Source organism: Triturus cristatus, chromosome 6 (assembly GCF_964204655.1).
Source record: "Triturus cristatus chromosome 6, aTriCri1.1, whole genome shotgun sequence".
NCBI lineage: Eukaryota > Metazoa > Chordata > Amphibia > Caudata > Salamandridae > Triturus > Triturus cristatus.
This window is the reverse complement of record NC_140589.1, coordinates 1,527,197,867-1,527,220,671: the sequence shown is the minus strand read 5'-3', so window position 1 is coordinate 1,527,220,671 and position 22,805 is coordinate 1,527,197,867. Positions and strand designations below refer to the sequence as shown.

Here is a 22,805-nt window from a genome sequence, read left to right as displayed (position 1 = left end):
TGTGTGGGTGGCGTTGATGGCTCCTAGCAGAGCACATTCATGATCCCGAAGTCCCGTTTAGTCTTTTCATATGCATTTGTGAAATCGGAGGTTACAGAACACCCCCTCCCCCATCCCACCAAAGAACACAGTGTAGCGGGGGAGAAAGAACCCCCAAGCACAATGAATGTGTGTAAAAAAAAAAAAAAAGGGAGAAAAAAACTTGTGGAAATGTCTCTAGGAGATGACAATACCCCGCCCCCACTTTGTAATGAGGAAGCGATTTTTTTTCTCCCGGGGGAGCGGAAGGCGGGGTGAAGCTCACCTCCGGCAGAGGACGATCAGGCCTTGGAGCCCTGTATGTTTTCTCATGACGGGGATTAGCCGGTCGGTCTGGGTGAAGCTTTTGAAACCGCGACGCTTCGCAGACTCCCGTGCACGGGGCTCATCTGCGGCGCGTGAGACTGCGTGGGAGGGGAGAGGAGGTGTGGCCTAGCGGTCTGTCACTGACGTATATTCCTAGGCACCTCTCGGTCTGCTGCCATGCCAGAGTTTGAGGAGACCTATACAGGGGCACGCCAATTGGCTGGCTTTTTTGAGCCAGGATGCTGAAAAATAAAATGGCCATTGCACCAAAGATTAAGAGGTGTTTCAAATGTAAGATTGCTGACTCCATTCTTTTGATGAACAACACAGCCATGCTGCACTGCAGACGAAGGGTGGAGACGTGGTTAAGCGCCTACTTGTTGACTGCTGATCAGGATACCGACGTGTTTGTCCTCGATCCACCACGTGAATAGATTATGTGCAAATGTGCTTCAGTACTTTGGTGTGCATGCTTTGCAAAAGTTTACATGGCATAAATAAGTGCTGTATGACTAAAAGGATCTTTACATTTAATACACTTTGCTCGTGCAAGTGCTGTTTCCATTGGGGGCATCGGTAGAGAATGGATATTTACATGTAATACAATTTGCTCGTGCAAGTGCTGTTTCCATTGGGGGCATCAGAAGGTGGGAGGAACTGAGGCTGTTTGCCCCAGGCTCATCACTCTGGAGGGCCCCGCGCTGCCACTGTTAAATGTATTTTTTTTAATTTTTGTTTTGCATATCATGATCAGGTGGGCACCACCAGCCTTCTCTAGATGCATTTTCTGGTGATCCCTCAAACTATGTCCAAGGTCATAGTCTTTTTTTTTTTTTAAAGAGGTCCTATTGCACCAAAGAGGATCCCAGCATGACTTTAGAGGCCCGGGCCCCCCCAAACCTTCTGACAGGTCTTCTTCCCAATCCCAGTCGCAAACAGAGGTCCTGGCTATCCCGCTCTAGCCTGGAACGCCTTCTTTGCGCTGAACCTTTCCATACCAAGAGAGATCACCCAAGTTGTGAATACTGTTTGAGGAAAACTGTTCAATTCATATATTAAAAGGAAGTATCTAACCTTGGGTGATGTGTATAATCTAGGGTTATTTAGGGTCTCTTTTGGCTGCGAGGGGCATCTTCAGTGTGCAGGTCAGACAAATTGTTTGTTGAGACGGAACGTAGAGTTGTGGATCAGTGTGACTGCACACACTTCAACTGTTAGCTAGAATAGGTGTGTTTGGGCCATGGTACCAAACTTTTTGCTTGGCCTAGCTTTACTCGTGGATCTTCAGTTAAGAGTCATATATTTTATGTGGCGGTGCAATTTGGTTTCCACTTACAGATCTGTAGTCCTTGCCAACCTAGAACGTTTTAATGCATACTTCTGCATTTTGTCTCATTAGAAAGTATTTTGGGGTTGCCTTTCAGAGTAAAAAAAAGCATTTATTCGGAGTTCTTTCTGTGGGGTTTTAAGTGTATTACTCTTGGGTTTTGGGGCTCGCAGGAGCCTGTCCTAGGTTAGTGGTTATAATCAGTGGGTTGGATCTGAGACCTAAGCAGGCTGCTGTACCCTCACTTTGAGAATAATCCAATTCCGTGTATTTCAAAATGTGGCCTTATTCGCCAACAAACCTTCTTAAAAAAAAATGTTTTTAAATAATTTTGTTTACAAAATTTGTGCTTGTGTTCACAGGTGCCAATATGGGTGGCAGGGCCAGTACTGTGATAAATGCATCTCGCACCCAGGATGTGTCCATGGCATTTGTGTTGAACCCTGGCAGTGCCTCTGTGAAACTAACTGGGGTGGCCAGTTGTGTGACAAAGGTGAGCCGTTCTTCGTGGTCCTATCCGTCAGATTAGAATTGTAGGAGTCTGTCTCTACTATCCCTGTGTGTAGGTGCTGTTTGTATACTTTGTGGTGTATGTACGTGCATACCGCACGTGTGTGTGTGTCATTGGGCACCATTAGCTGTACGGTGCATATTTCCAGTCCCAACATCTACACTTCCGTGTTCATTGAGGTTCTTCTTCGAATATAGGAGTTTGACAAAGCATTAACTTCTTTCGACAGATCTTAATTACTGTGGAACACACCAGCCGTGTCTAAATGGAGGAACTTGCAGCAACACCGGGCCCGACAAGTATCAGTGCTCCTGCCCCGAGGGGTACTCTGGACTTATCTGTGAAATTGGTAAGTGCTTTGAAACCGATACTAATTGCGGTTCAGCTTGAAATCTGCACCCAACCCCTTTCCAGCATAAGAGCAAGGCACTGCCGTGTCCCAAAATAGACAACGTAATGCCGTTTTCTGCCTCAATGTGAGAGAAACCCACATTTTAATGAGATGAGGCGTTGTGCTAACGTTTAACGCCTCTAAATGCTTCTAATTGTTTTCTGGGCATGTTTATGTTCCGGGGGGGGGGGGGGGGGGCAGCCTTTGGGAGATTAATGAGTGTCTGGTCTGTGTCTGGTGGGGGGAGTGTCGTAATCCGCGAGATTTCCAGCAGATAGAAGTCATGCCATGGTGATCAGTGTGGCCTAGCGTGAACAATCATTTCCTGCCTGTATCACCAGCTGCAGGTGAAAGTGGCAGGCGGTGACTGATGGGTGTCATGGCCACTTTTAGAAGGATGGCGTTTGTAGGCTCCAAGCAGCATTGGGAAAACCTTCCAGCCAACCCCACCATCGAGCGTTGATCAGTGGGGAAGTAAAGCGTGTATCTATCGCGCTTCTGTCCCGCCCTTCTATTGTTTCCCCGCTCTGAGTTTGTGTGTATTGCTGGTATGTTATGTGTGCCTTGCTGGTTGCTTTACTGTTCAGTTTCCCAGTGGCGTGATCGGCTCGCTTTTTTCTTCGAAGTTGGCCATACTAGAGAGGGTATCAAATGATTTATTTTTGTTAGTGACACCTCCGATTGCTCGAAGTAAACCGCAGAGTCGACTTTGAAAACATGTTCTTGTTTGTAATGTGTCCTCTTGTTTTAATCGTGCCACTTTCTCTCTTTCTGTGTGTGTTTTTTTTTAAACAGCGGAGCATGCGTGCCTGTCGGACCCGTGCTCCAATAGCGGCAGCTGCTCGGAAACCTCGACGGGCTATGAATGCAAGTGCGCCCCTGGTTGGTCTGGCCCAACTTGCACTGTCAGTAAGTACATTTCTGTAAACGCATTGTTAAAAGTCCCAGCTCACTGGGGAAGCAAAACTATCTTTGACTCTTGCATGCCTGTGAGGTGAACTATTTCTCCCGTCCCTCCAAATGTTCCCCTTGTGACTGCGGCCTTGCTGTTTCCTTACTTCTGGTGCACAACATTAACTATTATGTATTTACATTTTTGTTTTGTTTGCAGACGTTGACGACTGCGCTCCAAACCCCTGCGGCCATGGCGGAACTTGCCAAGATCTTGTTGATGGATTTAAATGCATATGCCCACATCAGTGGACTGGCAAAACATGTCAGATAGGTAAATGCACGTGTGTTTGCTTTGGCACATGACGCACGCACTGCTTTCCTCGCTGGTGAATAGTCGCCCTTGCCAGCTGGATGAGCGTTAGGGCATGCACATGACGGTGTCATTGTGTTCAGTACATTTCCTGGTTGGCGCATCCCTGCGGGGCAGCTCGAGACGCTTCCTCGGACGCTGCAGATTATAGAAAGTAACAGAACTCCGGGCAGAGATAACGACCCATCAGTCTTGGCGTAAGCCTGCGTTCCCCTCGGCCGGGCCCTGTGGGAAAGTGACTGTATCTCTTCAGCCGTGTCCACTCCTCCAGACCAAGGAGCTCACAGCTGGACTTGAGATGTCTGATCTCATGACGGATGGGCCCTTGCATTCTCCACTCCAGCTGACCGCCCCGGGAGCGGTGCCCTCGCCGAATGGCTCACTTATTCCCAGTTAGTGGTTAGGCATCTCTGCTGCGCATGCGTGTGATGCGCCACCCTGCGCACGCGCCAGCCATGCAATCAGCAAAGCAGGGAGATTTCACACATTTGCATGTATGCCTATGTTTTTTGCTTTTGTTTTTTAAACCTAAACCATTGCCTGTGTCCTAGGGGACTTAAAAAAGTAGTGATGTTTCCTACTTGGCTTCCCTGTCCTGTGGTCCTGAATATTGTTCTGTGCTTCTCTCCTTGTAGATGCAAATGAATGTGAAGGGAAACCTTGCGTGAATGCCAACTCCTGCAGGAACCTCATTGGCAGCTACTATTGTGACTGCATGGCTGGCTGGACCGGCCAGAACTGTGATACAGGTAAGCATGTTGTGCCCCTCTCCCCGCTTCTATGTTGTGTCCCAGGCCCTTGACAGGCTATTTTTGAGTTAAACGGAGTCTCCGGTGCAGAAGGGGAAATCTCAGCGGCTGGTGTTTTTAGAAAGGGAGTAGTCGGTCTGGAATGAAAATATACAATTTTATCAGACTCATTAGTCCGTAGCGTTGCCATATTCCGATAACATAAGCGAAACAATGATGTGAAGTTGCGTGGAGCCTACTGGAAGAATGGCCTGGGGTTCCCACCCATTCTAATCACCTTATCTGGAGGAAAGCATGCAGGAAATATGACAAAAAGCTTTATCTCGCGAGAACCGTACAGACGTTTGCATTGTTTGTCTGCATCTGGAATGTACGTTGACGTTCTCTGTAGCAGGTATGCTAACAAGTGCAATGTTTTTTGGTGCAGATATTAACGACTGCGAAGGTCAGTGCAAGAATGGAGGAACCTGCAGGGTAAGTTGTTGGGCCTTACCCTCTTTTTTTTTCCCCTTCATCTCTTTGTATATTGTAGTAGTTTAATTATTCCATATAGTACAGGCTTTGCGTGCCCCTTAGTAATTCACAACCAGTATAACCGTTCTTCCCATCCTTTGGCACCAGTTTTAAGTCCTGCTTTCTGCACACTAATCTGTGCTATATAGTTTGAGCTTATGCAGCGCCCTACCTATTGAAGGCTTCTTCCCTGTCCCAGCACCCCATTCCCTCACTTAAATATAGTGAGTGGATTGTAGGAGTCTTTGGGGTGAGGAGCTCCCCTCTTAAGCAATCTGACCATAATGGGGCAAGACCCCGCCTTGGCTCAGTCCTCAAGCCTGTGGCCTTGACTTTGGACGCAGGATTTCTTGTATCCAGTAAATTTAAAGGGTGTTGTGCAGATTGACAGCGAAAAACACTTGGCACGTGTTTCGTTTTATCGCTCTGCGTCGAGCCAGGAAATGTTAAAAGAATACAATCCACTGCAACACCAGGAATGTTCGGGGCGATGAAGGTTGGACTAATGCTGTGGCTTTTTTCTGATGTGTTACCCTTCCTCCCTTCAGGATCTTGTTAATGGTTATCGCTGTGACTGCCCAGACGGCTATGCAGGCGACGACTGTGAGAAAGACCTCAATGAATGTGCGAGCAGCCCCTGCTTGAATGGGGGTGACTGCAAGGATGAAATCAATGGATTCCAGTGCCTGTGTCCTGCTGGTTTCTCGGGAAACCTCTGTCAGGTGAGCATTGGTGAAAGGCAAGCCCCGCATAGCCAGGGGTTTCTTCTAGCATTTTCTTTTATTCTCTCCCCCTAAAAATTTGTGCACCGAATACACCCCGCAAAGTGAGGGCTTCTATAAAGTCCAGTTTCCTATAGCTGACTAGCCAACAAAGGTTGGCTATCACAAATATTTTTTTGTTTGACTGTTCATATTTGTAAGGTAGCTTCTGCTGTTGTCTCTTCTTTTCTGAGCTGCGATTGTGGCAAGTGTAGGGCACATTATGTGCAGTTAATGGGGCTGCCAGATAAAAGGCCAGATTCCAGTGTCCTCTGCCTGTAGCAGTAAAAAGCACAATAATACACTCTGTTTAACTTTGCCGTGTGTTTTTTCTCCTCTTTTGCATTTACAGTTGGACATAGATTATTGTGAGCCCAACCCTTGCCAGAACGGTGCCCAGTGCTTTAACCGTGCCACTGATTACTTCTGCACCTGCCATGAAGATTACGAGGGGAAGAATTGCTCACACTTGAAAGATCACTGCCGCACTACTCCTTGTGAAGGTACATGGCTTGGTTTATATGTGGTGGTGTGCGAAAATCCTTTCTTCTACTTTTGCTGAATTATGTGAAGTTCTGAAAAAATGGCTCGATATTATGAGAAATGTAAAACCGTCATTAAGCGCTACATTTTAGCAACCTGGCAGTTTGTCCATTAGTTTAATTTCTGCAACATACAGTTTTCTACCTCCTCCTCCACCTTCTAGGGTCCTCTCATGTCATAAGTGCCTTCAGTTCTGATTAGGCCAGCACACTCTGACTTGTGAAACATGTAGCTTTGCTTTTGCCATTGTATGTACAGGCGGGCCATTCTCGGCATGCAGAGTGCGCTGTCTAAAAAGACCAGCTGAAGGCGCTCAGGGTAGCAGCCATGTGTATAAACCAGTTTGGCAAGAACAGTAGTTTGATAGAGGACAAAGCCTGCCTGTTAACAGCATTCTTGAGGGACGGGTGCCAGCAGTTTCCATGCTTATTTTGCCCATTCTTTCCATTTGTTTTTATTAATGTACGGTTTTTGTCTAAAGGTGGTGGTAAGTACCTGGTCTGCAGAAAAAAAATGTTCTAATGTTGGTCCTGGGGTTTCTTCGCCCACACCCCAGTCTCCATTTCTAGTTGTCTATTCATCCGCTGCCCTTGTGCCCGTTTCTTCTATTTAGGAATTTGAAGGCCTCTTGCATGTCTCTCCTAACACACAAATCAACATGGTACTTCAAATATGAGAAACTATTGTCATTTGTAGGTCTGCTGTTTTGAGTAGGGAATGGTTTCTTTTTTGTTATAAATGTACAGTTTTTATTCCTTTTAATATAGTATATCCCTGTAAAGTCTCCACCAACACAGGGTTTAAACTCGCTCTGTACAGTATAATGCATATTGCATACCTCTCACCGAACACCTGCACACAGTACATATACCCGTCTAGGAACGCGGGGTCCACATATTCCTGGTTCACAACAGTGGGCTTCTTTCACTGCCATTTGCTTTATGCGCTATAGACTTAATGCCTACACAATTGCTAAAAACTGTTGTTTCTGTTTTTCCACGAGCTGCATATTTAGAAGACTGTACAGACTTTTTTCTTGTATTAACTACAGTAATTGATAGCTGTACGGTTGCAATGGCTTCCAATAACACTCCGGAAGGCGTCCGTTACCTTTCTACAAGTGCCTGTGGACCCAATGGGAAGTGCAAGAGTCAGCCCGGAGGCAAATTTACATGTGAATGTAACCAGGGCTTCACCGGCAGCTACTGTCATGAAAGTAAGATATCTCAATGTTTGCTGCTGGTATGATCTGTGTGTAGTACTGTCTGTGCCTAGCTCCTGAGAGTGGTTTTCCCGAAATCAGCACTCCGCTCACAAGTTGACTGTATTGTAGATTCCTAGAAAAGGAAGTCTGGGTTGAGAGTGCGTCCCCTTGCAAATACTGCAGGCAGCGGTCTAGCCATTTTCAAACAGGGCCTACTGGTTCTTAGTATTTTCAGCCTCCAGTGGGTGAAGGGAATACTGTTGCTTTGTTAACGAAGGTGGTGTGTGGGCCACAGTCAGCATCATGTGCGTATCAATGTTTGGGTTTTGAAATTGGTGAGCGTACTTCAGTTGATATCACTGTGTATGCACATGGCTAGTCGCTTTGCATGTAAAGCTAATAATATTAGTATGTTGTATCTGAAGTTTCTTTAAATTTATGAGGGGAATACGTGTCCTTCTGTCTTACTCTTTCAAGTGTGGTGACTCCTCTGATTAGCCATGTAGCCCCTGTACCATTGCTTAAACTGAATCGTGTTCCCCCGCCTTTTGTTGCAGATATCAATGACTGCGAAAGCAACCCGTGTGTGAATGGCGGGACATGCATTGATGGTATAAACTCCTACGAGTGCATTTGCAGTGGCGGATGGGAAGGAACGTTCTGTGAGACCGGTGAGTAACCCGCGAGGCATTCCGCTTCAGGGCTGAGGGTTGGGCTTGGATAGCTTTCTTTTAGACTGACAGGTTTGTAGACCACAGAGAAAGTTGTTTGCTCGACTTGCTACATTGAAGCAAGAGTTTGCCTGAATTCATCTCTGTAGATGCACGTTTTGGTGCCTGTCAGCTTTGGGTGGGGGTATTGGAGGAAGTTCACCATGGAAACAAACCTTTTCAAAGTGGATTTTCAAACAACTATACCAATTGATATGTCAATCCTGGGTGAAATAATTTTATGGTAAGTAGGGATGCTTTGTATTCTAACATTTTTAACTAGGTGTTTTCTTCCATGGGTGGGAGAAAATAAGGAAATTGATTGCCATCGAAAAATATTCTATTTTAATTTGATTTCTCCTCTACAATTTTTTTTTTTTTCTACTTAAGACATCAATGACTGTAGTAAAAACCCTTGCCAGAATAGAGGAACGTGCCGAGACTTGGTCAACGAATTCTTCTGCGAATGCAAGAATGGGTGGAAAGGAAAAATCTGCAACTCCCGTAAGTATTCTTATAAATTGAAATAGCCAATCCAGTCCAGTGTTTGTAAACGCGACAGATGTTTAATTTTATAGAACATATCACCAAGGAATGTGCTTCTCTCCCTGCAGGCGACAGCCAGTGCGATGAAGCCACCTGTAACAACGGAGGGACTTGTTATGATGAAGGGGATGTGTTCAAGTGCATGTGTTCGGGAGGATGGGAAGGAGCCACCTGCAATATTGGTACGTGGGCATCTCTTGTCGGCGAGGTTAAAATTCATTGTTGGACACACCTGTTATATAAAACTTCATAAAACACGCCCATCAGTTCTAACTATAGTAAAAAGCAGATATTTCTATTACCTAACTTATAATTTACCGACCTTTGGAAAGATGGAAGAATGAGTTTGCCAGCTGGGTTTCACACTTGTGATCTCCCATCACTGCATTTCTGAGTGGCGTGGACTAACTTTAAGTTTCTCTGCTTTCTACAGCAAGAAACAGTAGCTGTTTGCCAAATCCCTGTCATAATGGCGGCACCTGTGTAGTCAGCGGCGACACCTTCACTTGCGTTTGTAAAGAAGGCTGGGAAGGATCAACGTGCACACAGAGTACGTATCACGCTGCTTCTTTCACTTTACTGGGGCATTATACGTTGCCTGATGGAAATATTACTGGCTTGTCCGCAATCTGCCGGAGATGTCAAATTAAAACCAGAAGGCGGAACTGTTTGATGTAGCCTGCTGCTTTACCTGAATATTGGGTTTTAATAACTTTATTTGCTACAGTGATGGTCTGGGCATGAGAAAGGTGCAGATGTGATAAGTGCAGACAGATGTTGCTTGCTGCTCCCTGTATCTTTTTTCCTCAAATCAACCTCTGCTTCCACTTAGTTTCTTCCTGAAGCATCTTTTCAAGGCTCTCTCCCCAGGGGGTGTATTTGTTGCTTTGAAGTTGGACCATAGAGCCCTTTTGGTTGATTTTGAAAGATGTTCATACCTTTCGTATGTGCTGGCGCTGCTGCATGTAACTGGCTACTGAAGATTAAGGGCCTGATTTAGATTTTGGCGGACTGGGTACTCTGTCACATTGTTGATGGATATCCTGTCCGCCGAAATATAAATCCCGTTATATCCTATGGGATTTATATTTTGGTGAATGGGATATCCGTTACCGTTGTAACGGAATAACATGTCCGCCAAAATCTAAATCGGGCCCAAAGGAACTTAAATTAAGGATCACACTAGCCTTGCTTGATTTAGCAGCTGAAACTGGACATATTGTGGGGGGAGATTTCGAACTAGGGTGTCAACAACAGAGATGTCGACAGTATGATGTCAGCAGGAAAAAATTGGGGGGCTTGGACATCAGCGACTGCTACCGGACAGGGGTGGTGGGGTGAGGGAGAGTGAGAATTACATTTTAAAAAAGGCACTCTCCCTTAACGACCGGCGGCCACCTCTCCTCCTTCCTAGTTTTCTTCATCTTCCTATCCCCGCCGGCAACAGGAAGCACTCGGGCAGACAGGCTCGCCTGCAGTGCAGTGCAATGCAGCGTTGTGATTGGTCTGAGGGCTGTGGATCGGCGCTCAGACTGGAACAGGGAGCCTGTGCATGTTCCTGACCAGGCTGTGTAATGCAGCCTGATGGGAACATGCAAAGTGCCCATGAGCTGTTGGCCGGCCCAAGAATTCCAGCCAAACAGTTCATGCGCACTTAGGGAGTGCACAGCACTCCTCCCCTGCTCTGGCCAGCCCCGCCCCGCCCAGCTACTGACTGCAATAGGGAAAATAAATGATAATAACAATGTTATCATTTTATATTTCCTTTTCAGTAGTAGGGTGATGCTCCTCCGCCTTAGTGGAGGAGCCGTCCACTAGGCGTAGACCCTTGAGAGGCAAAGGATAGCGGAGTGCTGGGGGGCACTTCTCATTGCCAGATGTCCACTGCTGTTTTTCAGCTGGAATTAAAGCTTGGAATAGGAAACGGTCTGGGCTCTCTACATAGGGTCAGGCAAGTGGTACACACTGTACAGCAACTGCACTGATAACTTTGTCAGTGTGAGGTATTCTGCTTTATTGAAAGTAGCGCAAGTCATTAAGTAGGGGTAAGTGACATCCATTTTTCAACAGTGGTCCGTCCAAACGGGGACGTTTCTCGAAGTTGAGGAAAGCTGTTTTAGTGCGCAACCTTGAAGGCGTAGGAATATTTAGGAAGTGAGGGAGTCCGCCAGAGATTAGATGCAGATGAGCATATTTAGTCAACTTTATCATGGAAGCCCAGGTTGCAGTGTTTGACTCCTAATGTTCCAATACACCGCCATAAAAAAAAAATGAAGCAAAGCCCATATATTTGGCATGCGTGACGTCATAAATAGAAATTATGAAATGACCACAGTGACCTCGCAGAAAGCGATCAGCTCTCTTTGTGTAAAAGAAGCTTGCACTGCTGCTTGTGCTGTGTAATTTTCTTCTGGGGGGTGCTTGAACAATCGGCGCAAGCTGTACCAGTGGTCTCTAAGGAAGCTTGCACAACTGCTCCCAGTACTGCTCTTGTTATCGAAGCACAAGGGATGCTTATCTTGTACTTGTTCCCTTCCTCTTCCATTTCCTGGCCTCAATTTCTGTTCCACTGCTTCTCTCCATCTGTCATTGATCTCAAATTCCCCCATCAGTCAAATACGCATTCCCACCTTCCCAGGGCTGTTAGCAGCACAGGTCGGTCGGGCTGAACTTCTGCTTCACAGAAGTTCACCTGCCTGCTCTGAGCATCCCTGCAAAGCAGCAGGAACGGACAAGTGTCAGAAGATACTCCGATGAGTATTTCCAGCTTTCCCTGACTGACATGGCAGGCGTCTGTCTGATTGACTGCTCCTTTTTATATTTTCCTTCTTTTTATTTTCCTTCACTGTATTTGGGCGATTTGTTTTTTACATACTTTTAACATTACTCAAAATCCAATCATGTTTTGTGGTAAACAAGTTTTTAAAATGTTTCTTCTGTGAACACTAAAATACTGGTTCAGAGCCCATCAAGGGATACGTGTGCTCTTTCCCTTTACTCTTCCAGCGAGGTGGGGAAGGCTGTAATAATAACAAAAAAACCTCAGGAAGTAAAGAAAGTATCAAAGTACGAGTTGTGATGCCAAAGAACGAGTAGGGTTTGGTGTGTTAGGCAGTGCAGGGAGACCACCAGACCAGAATTACCAGGCAATCCTGTCTGAGCAGATCCGTGTTTCTCCACCATTGACTCCTTCATAGATTCGCTTGCCCAATATTCAATGTCCCCAGACGGGGAATCTTGGATAGGAAATGTTTAGGTGGCAATGCACTAATTTAGTACAGTACTGTGTAGATCCTTGTGCAACTCCTTGCTACTGTAAGATTTTAAAATTGTTCTTCGCTTACTCTTTCAGATACCAATGACTGCAGTCCTCATCCTTGGTAAGTAACGTGTCTGCATTTCTTTCTTTGGGAAAATGCTGTGCTCTATGGACATTGTTTCCTGCTTATTGAGTTTCTGCTAAAAGCTGTTTTAGTTGTTCAAATAGTAACCGCCTCTTTCTGTGTCTTGCTAATTTAGTTATAATAGTGGAACCTGCGTGGACGGCGACAACTGGTACAGATGCGAATGTGCTGCAGGCTTTGCTGGACCCGACTGCAGAATTAGTGAGTACTGCTGCAAGAATCGGCCCTTCCTAAACCTTGCGGTTGGCCAGACCCTATCCTTGAACACGGTCCGCCACATACACCGTCTCTCCTTTCAGTCAGTGGGCTCGTAGATTGAATTCTGAAGCGTGCTACTACTGCCCGAGATCCATTAGTGATAATTGCGCACACTTCAGAAATGTCTAATATAACCTACGATTTTTCAAATTATACATTGTTTTACAGCTGGAGTAATTAATTATTTTATAATATGTACTCCCACGTTTAAATTACAGGTTTATGGTAGAAGGCATTCTAAATTTGATTAGTAGCGGGGTTTTTTCTTGTCTATTTTGTTAAATTTAGTTTGGACCACGCATTTTGAATTTACCCTAGCATTTTGATGTACCTTGCAATTCAGTTTTTTGACGTAGAAATAGAAAGTTTTACACTTTTCCCCACAAAGCTTTTCTTTATATTGTGGTGGTTCTTGTGTATGTTGCGCCAACCTCTAGCCCCCAGAGTACCGCCCGCTTTGGCATGCAGCTACACCCTACAATCACTTTTAGCCGGTTTCTCTCCCATCTTGATTTTTTTCACGTTTTAAAATTCTTTCCACACATGCCCTCTGCGTGATTTACAACTGATATTTCTAGTTTTAAGTTAAAAAAAAAGAAAAAAGCTGCGTTGTCCAAGGGTCATTTTTTTAAATGCTTGTGCAATTAAGCGCATGGTTAACTAGATGGATCCTAGACCATGCTATTCCAAGCAACTTTTTCACAGAATCAAATAGTCCTTCCACGGACCGTTATTAGGAAGTTGTGGGTGACTCCTGTCATCATGAGCCTGTAGAAAGGACAACGTTTTTCAAAACGTTGGTGGATCTGTAGCAACGCCCCATCGAATATCAGACTAGATTCTGTCCTTCTTGCCTTTTAAAACACATTCCTTCCAGGAATATTTAATCTGCCATTAGGAACCTCCTGCCTCTGCTTGTCCTATTGGCTGACCTTGGAGAGAGTGTCCCTCTCTACTGTGTACCACGTCTTCCTTTGTCTACCCTAAAACTGTGTACAGTGCCCACTGCTTCCCAGCTAGATTTGCTCTCTGCATACATGTGTGGTTAGTATCAGTATAAGTTTCGGAAAATGTAAGGACGTTTTTAGCAGCTAAGCAATCCACTTATTTTGAGATTTCATTGGCCTATGCCACGCCCATTAAATTAAATTAAATGTATTTGTGAAGAACAGCCCCTTCGACCCATAACCAGCTTATTATTACCCCTGCCTCCTTCCACACATCCCAGACTGCTGGCCTCCTAATTCATTGTAACTGCCTCATTGGTCGAAGAGGATAGATGAGATAATAAGCTTTTCTCTCTGCAGATATCAACGAGTGCCAGTCCTCACCCTGTGCTTTAGGTGCTACATGCGTGGATGAAATCAACAGCTATCGCTGCCACTGCCCGCCAGGGCGCAGTGGACCAAGATGCCAAGAAGGTACTTTGATTGTTCACTTGTCCGTTGCAAAATTTCTTCATGCTTGCGAAAGTTGATAGAAATTAGTTAGTAAATGGTTTGCCTTTTTCAGTGACTGGAAGACCTTGCATTACAAATGGACAAGTGATGCCAGACGGAGCCAAGTGGGATGACGAGTGTAACACCTGCCAGTGTTTGAATGGAAGAGTTACCTGCTCAAAGGTGAGTGCACTTATCCCACTCCTGGCTTAGTAGCAGGAGGCATTACTGCCGTGGAAAATGTTATCATAGTTGTAAAGCGCTGGCGCAGTACCCAGGAGTGAGCATGCTGATGGTATCATATTCTGAGAATGATAGGAGGCTACAGACTTCAGTGCCATCTAATGGTGTTCTGCTTTCATTTAGGGAATGCTACTGCTTTCATGTTGCTAGCATCTTGGTAGCATGGCTAGTACCACCACCACACAGCATGAGCTCGCTGTCCATTCCAAAGTCCGATCCGGGTCAGATATTCATTCCACTGCTGCATCCTGGTGGCATCTACAGGGTGTCCTCTTCCAAAGCGGATTCATTGATCAATCTTTCATCCACAGGGATGAGAAAATTGGTCTTTCTTTGTGCTCTTGAAATCTTTTTGCTTCTTCGAGTGTTCTTGCTCCCATCCTAGGTAACCCTGAAGTATAGTGAATGAATACTTCTTCACTAAGACATTTTATGGCCAGGCATTCTTTATTTCCCCTTCAAAAACTACCGAAAGCATGGGTTTACCGAATTTCCATATTTCACTGCGAATAACTGTCCCGTTGTTTACTTGAGCCCTCTGTTCCTCAGACAGCATGCATATCCTATTTATATTTGTAGCGCTTCTCATAAGAACTAAAAGTCTTCTGCGCTCCATTTGAAGCTGGCACCTTGCTGGTACGAAGGATGCTATACTCTGAGGATGCTACCATTGGCCGACCAGGGTCGAGTCTTCAACAAACAAACTCATAAAAACATTTTCAGTACAAAATATTGGTCTTCATGGGAGAATGTTTCGTTCAGGATTTCACCCTTGCTTTTTCAGAGAGATAACGTGCTGCTACCAGCAGAGAAAGAGGATTCCACCTTGTTTTAGATCTTCCAGGCTTTCATTTTTTGGGCCTTTTGGTGCAGATGTACTTCCTCGGTTGGTTGCTTGGTGGAAAGAATGCAGGGGTGGAATTGGTTGCAGGCATCTTTGTTTGTCCATACTCCAGTCTCCATTCACCTGCAGAGCACACCTTGTTGACGTAATACTGTAATTTGAATCAAACTTGTTTGCGTTAATGGCTCAGTTTTCTGCTTCCTGGCAGATATAAATTAGCCAATGCTGATAGAAGTCAAATAGAGGAAACACTGTCCTCTTTTGTGGGTTTTTTTTGTATTCAGAAGCTAAGATTCGTAGTTGGTCATAGATTTCTTTGGGGCAATTTATTCCAGATAATGATTGGTGAAACAGGGTGCCTTTGTGGTTTGATGGTGGACTTTAGGAGTCTGTGTTTGAGCAGCAAGATGGGGGTATCGTCTCTCATTCAGAAAGTAAAGTCCACAAACTGCGAATGTCTCTAAGGCACGGCTCTTGCAGAACACAAAATGATTGAGCGGCCAGTGTTAGGGAGAGGTTTTAGGTGGGAATTTGCTGTTTGAAGTATTGATTTGGACAGGGCATTGAAAGGGGGAGAGGGCTGGTGTAGGAATATTTTAAGAGGATGTCATGTAATTTGACTATTACTGGATTTTGGATACAAATTCCTTATACTCAACCCTGCAACCCATGGCCATGCTCTTGGTAACCTGTGAGTGCAGGATCTTTACTCGCGCTCAGCAATGTGCTTGTTGTAACTGAAATAATGAAATATTTGGTTGGCATGATGCTTACAGCAGGGAGCTTACCATATGTTTCGCTCAGTTGTTCCATGGATATTACCAGATCCACTGAAATGAGGCGATTCTAAGTCTTGTTCTTTCCACAAAATTATAGATTTGCCACATATACCATCATCTGCTGCAGAATTTGCATATTTCAAGATGCTTATTGCATATTTCAAGATTTCATGTGTCTCTAGCATAAAAGGATCAACATGTACTCCAACCACTGCCACAGTTGCTGTTGCTCATTTGTAGGCCCTTTGTAAAGGTTAACTGGTCACCTTTCAGATATTCTTTGCAGGTTAAATTGAGATTAATTTGGTGCTTAATGAAATAATGCTTCCACAAAAAGGGGCAGTGTTATTCCGTATTTTCTTGACGTGTAACTTGGTCTACCCTTCCACATAATTCCAGTAGCCCTGGATAAACAACATTATCAGGGTGTAGAAAATTGTACAATAGCCTCGAATCCCTTTGCAAAGCACTTACAGATGTTTCCTTTTCCTTACAGGTGTGGTGCGGCCCTCTGCCTTGTCAAGTAAACGTCAAAGGCCACAACGAGTGCCCGGCTGGACAGACCTGTGTGCCCATTAAGGACGACCATTGCTTTGTTCCGCCCTGCAATGGAGTCGGCGAATGCTGGCCATCCAGTCAACCCCCGGTGAAAACAAAGTGCAACTCCAACTCCCAGGACAGCAGCTGCGCCAACATCACTTTTGCCTTCAACAAAGACATGATGACGCCAGTGAGTATTTATGAAAAAAAATGCCCTTTAAAATCTAGAATGGCTAGCGCAGTTCTTTTCGAAGCTCTGTTTTCACAGTCTGAGCACAGGGATTTACGTAGGTCTCGAGCGAACAGAGAGACTGACCCAGTTCAGGAAATGGCGTGATTATGAGATCAGCGCGTAAAGCTTCCAGCCTCCAGAGACCGAGAGCGGCCCTGGACCGAGGCAGGGGAACGGCTGCCGAAGGCTAGTCCCAGTCGTGCAGGCCGATGGGTATTGTTGAAAGGGAGACAGGAATAGAGTCCCGACTATCTCTTGGCTGCCCTAGGAATCCCAGTTTAACCTGCTCCAAACTTTGAAAAGAACCCTATGGAAGTCTTACTAATTTTCTCTGAATGTTTGGATTTTCCGGGATACTATTTTCCGTTGAGAGCGTTCAGACTAGTCAACCTATTAATTGAAAATATTAACATTTTAGTAATAGGATTAGTCAGAGCTTCCTCCGGCTGGTTTACTTCTTGCCGCACAGTTGTGACCTCATAAAACCGAATGCTAGCATGGCTGCTTCAAAACCTCATCATTATGCGGTTTTCTGATTAGTGGAAACTGAAATGAGCTCTGAACTTTATTAGCTATTATTAGTTTTTTTTGTTTGTTTTGCAAGCCCTCTCTTTACAAGTCTTTCATTTTTATTTGCTTTGCTTCGTTAACATTTTCGGATTTTTCCCTTGGCTAGTGGAGATATTCTGTCCTCTTCTAAAGGGGAGGTTTAATATCTTCAGTGTGCCTGTATTTTTCTGGTTGCAGTTCTGACCTGTTGGCATCTGACTAGGGTTTCTTTAGGCTTCCATACACGAAGTCCCACATTACGATGTCGGGCAGACCGGCAGCGACAGGCCGTCAGTGGTGGTCTGCCTGAAATCCAGCGCAGTGGTCCGACCGCTGTATTACAATACTGGTGGTTGGAGCGCAGTTGTCGGGGGTGGGGGGTTTAGACCGCCGCCTCCGACAGGCTCAAGAACCCCGTCGGGGTATCTGTCGGCCTGTAATCCCAACAATGAAGCCAGTTCCTGTGCAGGCACCGCCGTAGGGATTACAATGTCCCTTTCCCTCAGCTTTTAAACTGCAGTACCACGCCATGTACAGGCAGGTGAAAAGGGTCTTTAGGGGCTCCAACCAAGACCTCCGTCCCAAGTAGACCACTGCTCGGTGGGCACATGTGGTGCCCCCCAAACATCCATTCGCTGTGTGCCAGGATGTTTGAAAAGTCCCTGTTTGTACTGCGGCTTGTTCTGCAGCCCTTTTTCTGAGCTGCTGCACAAAAAAGCACATTCCGACTACCCTGCTGGCGGTCCTATCCTAATAAGGCAGGTGGGACCACGACTCATTGTCGGACAGACACCTGCCTGCAGCGATGGCAGTCAGACGTTCATCCGACCGTGATCTTATTGAGGGCCCAAGTTCGGTATTGGATTTTGAACACTTTTCGGGTGCTGAAGGTACCCCACTTGTTTCTGGTGATGCAGGGTGTAACTCTTTACTACTCATCTGGTTGTCCCTACTCTCTAGTACTCTGTTCAGCTGCCCCCTCTTTTTCAGTGTTTTAAAGACATTAGAGGTAAAGGCTATGTTGCCTCAGAACTTTGTGCCTTAGCATGATGATTTTATTTAAGGTTTCTGTATAGTGCACATTGAATCGAGACCCCTGCCATGGGAGAATCTGTGAGAATTCTAATATGCAGAGCTAGAATGTTGCCTGAATGTGGTGTATGCCTGGCCAGTGTAATTTATCCGTATGTGCTTTGCTGTACATGGTATTACTGTCACTGATTTCTGGAATGATGTTTCTTACAACCCTCTAAATCACGTTTGTGCGTTTTCAGGGTTTCACCACAGACCGTATTTGCAACGAACTGAGGAAACTTGGCATTTTTAAGAATGCGTCGGCTGAATATTCCATCTACATTACCTGTGAACCGTCGCTTCTTGCAAGCAATGAAATTCACGTTGCCATTGTAAGTATTTTATTGAAGCATGTTTTGTTGTTGTAGTTGTTGTGGTGGTGGTGGTGGTGGTCCAACACTTTTACAAACTACTAGCAAGGTCTCCACTGCAAGTAATGGCACAAGTTTACTATAGACAGAACATTTGAGAGCTCAGTATAGAGGTAATTGACATAGGGTCGTACCATAGTGGCTTTACACGCAACAAATGAGGGTTTATGTGTATTTGTGCAGTGTACGTTTCCTGGTACAATTCGCTCTTTGTCAAGCGTGGGCCATGCTAGGTCTCTCAATTTAACATTCTTTATATAGGTATTCACGTCTTTTCAGTATGAAAGCTAACCTTCTAGGCACTGGGTAGTAATAATACATTAAGTTTAAGAAACTGCAAAAAATAAAAAGTGCCTAAGAATTGTGGGGGGTTGCTGGTATGTTAGTCTGGGTTTCTGCTTATTGACTATGGTTAGTATTTCTAGATTGTTGGTTGTGCTGCTGCTTTACTTTTCCATAATGTTTTACCCGATTGTTTGAAACTCTCGAAGTATTATTACACTGGCATCTTTTTTTCAACCCTGGATTTGTATTAAGTTATTTAAACCGGCATGTTGTTTTCCCGCCAGTCTGCCGAGGACAGTGGCGAAGAAGGAAATACAATCAAAGACATCACGGACCGAATCATTGATCTTGTTAGCAGGAGAGATGGAAACAACACCTTTATTGCAGCTGTGGCGGAAGTCACTGTACAAAGGCGGCACACCAAAAGCAAGACCGGTGAGCCTCAATATTTCCTAGTCCACAAATCGTTAAGTGACCACTGGTGTAGCAGTAATAATGGCCCCTAAGAAATATTAACATGGTGGCGTGGTACTTGTTCACCTGCTGGAACATGTACTGACTTCCTTGTAACGAAGAGTAGAGATTCTCCTGGGTACCTCATGATTGGATGGCACAGTTGTTTCCAGTAGGTGGCGAACTAACTAATTCTGTACCATTTGCTGATGAAAAGCTGTGCAGTTTCCTGGAGTGAGACATATGTAGGAGTCCACATATACTTGCCAAACAGTTAACCTGTACAGTGTTGGCATGGGTATTTTAAGTAAACATATCTATTGAGTAGTTCATGTTGTACACTGAATAAGTTGTCTTTATAATTAACTGGAGATTACTCAGCTGGAGGCATAAGGGGATAACTGAGACCGTGGAAGAACCATTGAATTACCCTCTCACACTGTTTTGTTCCATTCTAAACAGAATGTGGAGTTCCTTCAATGTAATGTACTTGTAAAATGTCTGCTTGACTACAGTTACTTGCACAGACCAGGTTTCTGAAAGAAACTGGACCATATTTTTCCTGTGTACTAGAAAATCATTTTTTCCGCTGGTAGATCAGTCACGCTCAACCTCTATGTAGCAGGGCATTGCAACACTGTTGGGTAGTTTCTATGCTCGTGGTGTGCAATTATTGAACCGAGAATGCAATTGGTGCATAAAAAACTCATTTTTTTCCACTTTAGATATTGTGTAAAAGTAATCCTATTAATTACCCATTTTGAAAACAAAAGGCATATCCGAATCTGTATTATAGTCGATGAGCAAAATGGAGGTGAACCTATATTGGCAGCATAGCACCATGAAAATGAGGTAAACGCCCAGACGTTAACCGCTATTTCAGCACTTGGATGGTTTCATCATACCTCAAGAAGAGATTGCAACCCTATGCATGTTTTGTGATGCATTGATACCTGGTCTTTAATGTTCCACGATGAAGATCCATTTTTTTTCCCTAGAGATTTCTACTAAAAATCATAATTTGCGAGTCCTTATTTTTATTTATTGTGTTCAGAATTTCACTAATTTCTTGCTTCTTTTGATGTCTTGCAGATTTCTTGGTGCCTTTGCTGAGCTCCATCTTGACCGTTGCTTGGATCTGTTGCTTTGTAACTGCGTTTTACTGGTGCATGCGAAAACGCAGAAAGCAGAGCAGCCACCCTCACACCGCTGCAGAAGACAACACCACAAATAATGTGCGGGAACAACTGAATCAAATAAAGAACCCAATTGAGAAACATGGGGCAAACAGTGTGCCCATAAAAGACTACGAAAACAAAAACTCCAAAATTGCCAAAATAAGGACACACAATTCCGAAGTGGAGGAAGACGACATGGATAAGCACCAGCAGCAGACACGATATGTCAAACAGCCAGCGTACACTCTAGTAGACAGAGAGGAGAAGCCTCCCAATGGCTCTCCCTCAAAACACCCAAACTGGACAAGTAAACAGGACAACAGAGACTTAGAATCTGCACAGAGCTTAAGTCGGATGGAGTATATTGTATAGCAGACAACTGTGCCTTCATTGTCAAGGCTTGGAGCTCCTAGTTCTTAACTGTTGTGTAATATTCTGAGTCTAAGGCTATTTTGTACTTAGAATCCTCTGTTAATTTAAGTTTTGACAAGCTGGCTTACACTGGCAAAGATAGTTGCTGTGGTTGGCTGAAATACCAAGTGCTGCATCTCACATCTATGCAAAACTAGTCAAAACTGTCCAAATGTACAGTCGGCGACAGCTGATACACCATGGATCTGTCTCGAGGGTTTGGCGCCATCCTTCTTTGCTCCTCCACATGCTTCAGCATTCTGCCTGGACTTCTGAGTTCTATATATAGCCTTAGAAAATGCATTTTATTTATATTTATTGAATGTCCTTTGTTCTCCTCTTTTTTTGTATATTGGTTTTATGTTGAGTACAACTAGTTCTGTATTTGAAAGTGCCTTTGCAGCTTAGAACCACAGCAACTATCAAAATTATGTTTATTATTTATTTTTTTATTGTATTTGTGTTCGGGGCGGGAAGGGGTGGGGACTCTGTCGGCAGTTGCTGGTAAAATGAAGAATTTAAAGAGATGTGTCAAACTAGGGTTGTATAGATATGTAAATATTTTTTTTTATTAATCACTGTGTATATTTGATTTATTAACTTAATAATCAAGAGCCTTAAATATCATTCCTTTTTATTTATACGTACGTGTTTAGAGTTGAAGGTTTTTGATAGCTTTGTAAAGCTCATGGCTCCTTTATTTTTGAATTTTTCTCGTTACATGTTGCCTATATGCCAAAACTGAGGTGTTCTAAAAAAATAGTTTATTTTTTAACAATAGTCGGGATTTAATGCCCCGATGCAGTTTTTGTACAATGTCAAATGTTTGAAACACCTTCTCTAGTATCACTTGATTATTTGTAAGTATTGACTGAGGCAGTTTAGAAATTTAGACTAGATTTTAATTTTTTTGCTGCTTTAGGTTTAATGATAAAGGAGCGACTGGCAGATCTGCTGCAGAGCAGCTGAAGGGAACAAACTGAATTTGAACTATATGGAAGATGTGAGTGGTTGCATGTAACAAAATCAAACTAGCGCATGAAGTTGGAAGCCAGCAATCTTGTTTTGTAAATTCTGATTTATTTTATTTTTCACCATGGAAACGTAATACCGAACCACTTGTAGATTTGATTTTTGTATTGTAACCTACTGCATTTAGGAAGTATTCTTATAAGCTAGTTGTTGAATACTTGAACAGTAGTATGTCCAGTGAGATCACGGTGTAGATTTGCTATAGACTCCACTGCCTGCCTTAACAAGTGATGAAATCAAAGTGCTATTACCATGTCCAAGGTAAACCCGGATAGGCTGATAAACATAGTAATCTCTTTGGTAAGCCATTGAGATCCTGAAGATATCTTGTATTGTGATATTAGTGTTATATATGAACCTGAAAATGCATCTTTGATGTGTTACTGGCAATAAATTTCGAAAAGTAATATTTATTAAATTTTTTGTATGAAAACCTGAAAGAAAAGGGTCTGTGTGGGATTTATTTGTAGCGGCTTGTTGTCTATTCAAGTTTCTTTGCAAGATGCTCTTACTGGAAGAGAGCCGTCCTTTCAGGGTGACCTTGAATTTACATTTATAGGACAATAAAATGTGTACCAGGATAAGCATTCCTTTGGTAATAAGGTAAGGAGCTAAAATTAAACACTAGGCGATATCAATGACTGGTTTAAAGAAATAAAAATAAGAGCAACGGAAAGAATGCAAGCTCATTCCTCTATTTTCAAGTATCGGGCTAAGTACATGTTTTTATTAATGTGTTTTACTGTTGCACCTCTTTTTGTGCAGGGTGACTACCAACAACTTTTGTTTTGCTGGTGGGTCGGTTCATAAGATCAATGTTGACTCAAAGTCTTAGTAAATCTCCCTCTG

General features: G+C 44.0%; 1 protein-coding gene across 2 annotated transcripts in view; it reads left to right on the top strand.

The window, feature by feature from the left end:
* Positions 1-22,401, top strand: part of JAG1 (jagged canonical Notch ligand 1) — a 49,502-nt gene extending 27,101 nt beyond the window's left edge. For both annotated transcript variants that reach the window (XM_085612690.1, XM_085612691.1), the window contains 21 exons: positions 2,035-2,165; positions 2,413-2,532; positions 3,370-3,483; positions 3,686-3,799; positions 4,474-4,587; positions 5,015-5,061; positions 5,649-5,822; positions 6,214-6,364; positions 7,456-7,620; positions 8,166-8,279; positions 8,709-8,822; positions 8,933-9,046; positions 9,298-9,414; positions 12,217-12,244; positions 12,384-12,469; positions 13,834-13,947; positions 14,039-14,148; positions 16,328-16,561; positions 18,427-18,558; positions 19,167-19,317; positions 20,428-22,401. In XM_085612690.1, coding sequence (XP_085468816.1) covers positions 2,035-2,165; positions 2,413-2,532; positions 3,370-3,483; positions 3,686-3,799; positions 4,474-4,587; positions 5,015-5,061; positions 5,649-5,822; positions 6,214-6,364; positions 7,456-7,620; positions 8,166-8,279; positions 8,709-8,822; positions 8,933-9,046; positions 9,298-9,414; positions 12,217-12,244; positions 12,384-12,469; positions 13,834-13,947; positions 14,039-14,148; positions 16,328-16,561; positions 18,427-18,558; positions 19,167-19,317; positions 20,428-20,885 — 2,902 coding nt within the window. In that variant the 3' untranslated portion in view covers positions 20,886-22,401. The remainder of the gene's footprint in view (positions 1-2,034; positions 2,166-2,412; positions 2,533-3,369; positions 3,484-3,685; positions 3,800-4,473; positions 4,588-5,014; positions 5,062-5,648; positions 5,823-6,213; positions 6,365-7,455; positions 7,621-8,165; positions 8,280-8,708; positions 8,823-8,932; positions 9,047-9,297; positions 9,415-12,216; positions 12,245-12,383; positions 12,470-13,833; positions 13,948-14,038; positions 14,149-16,327; positions 16,562-18,426; positions 18,559-19,166; positions 19,318-20,427) is intronic.
* Positions 22,402-22,805: the final 404 nt, after the last annotated feature.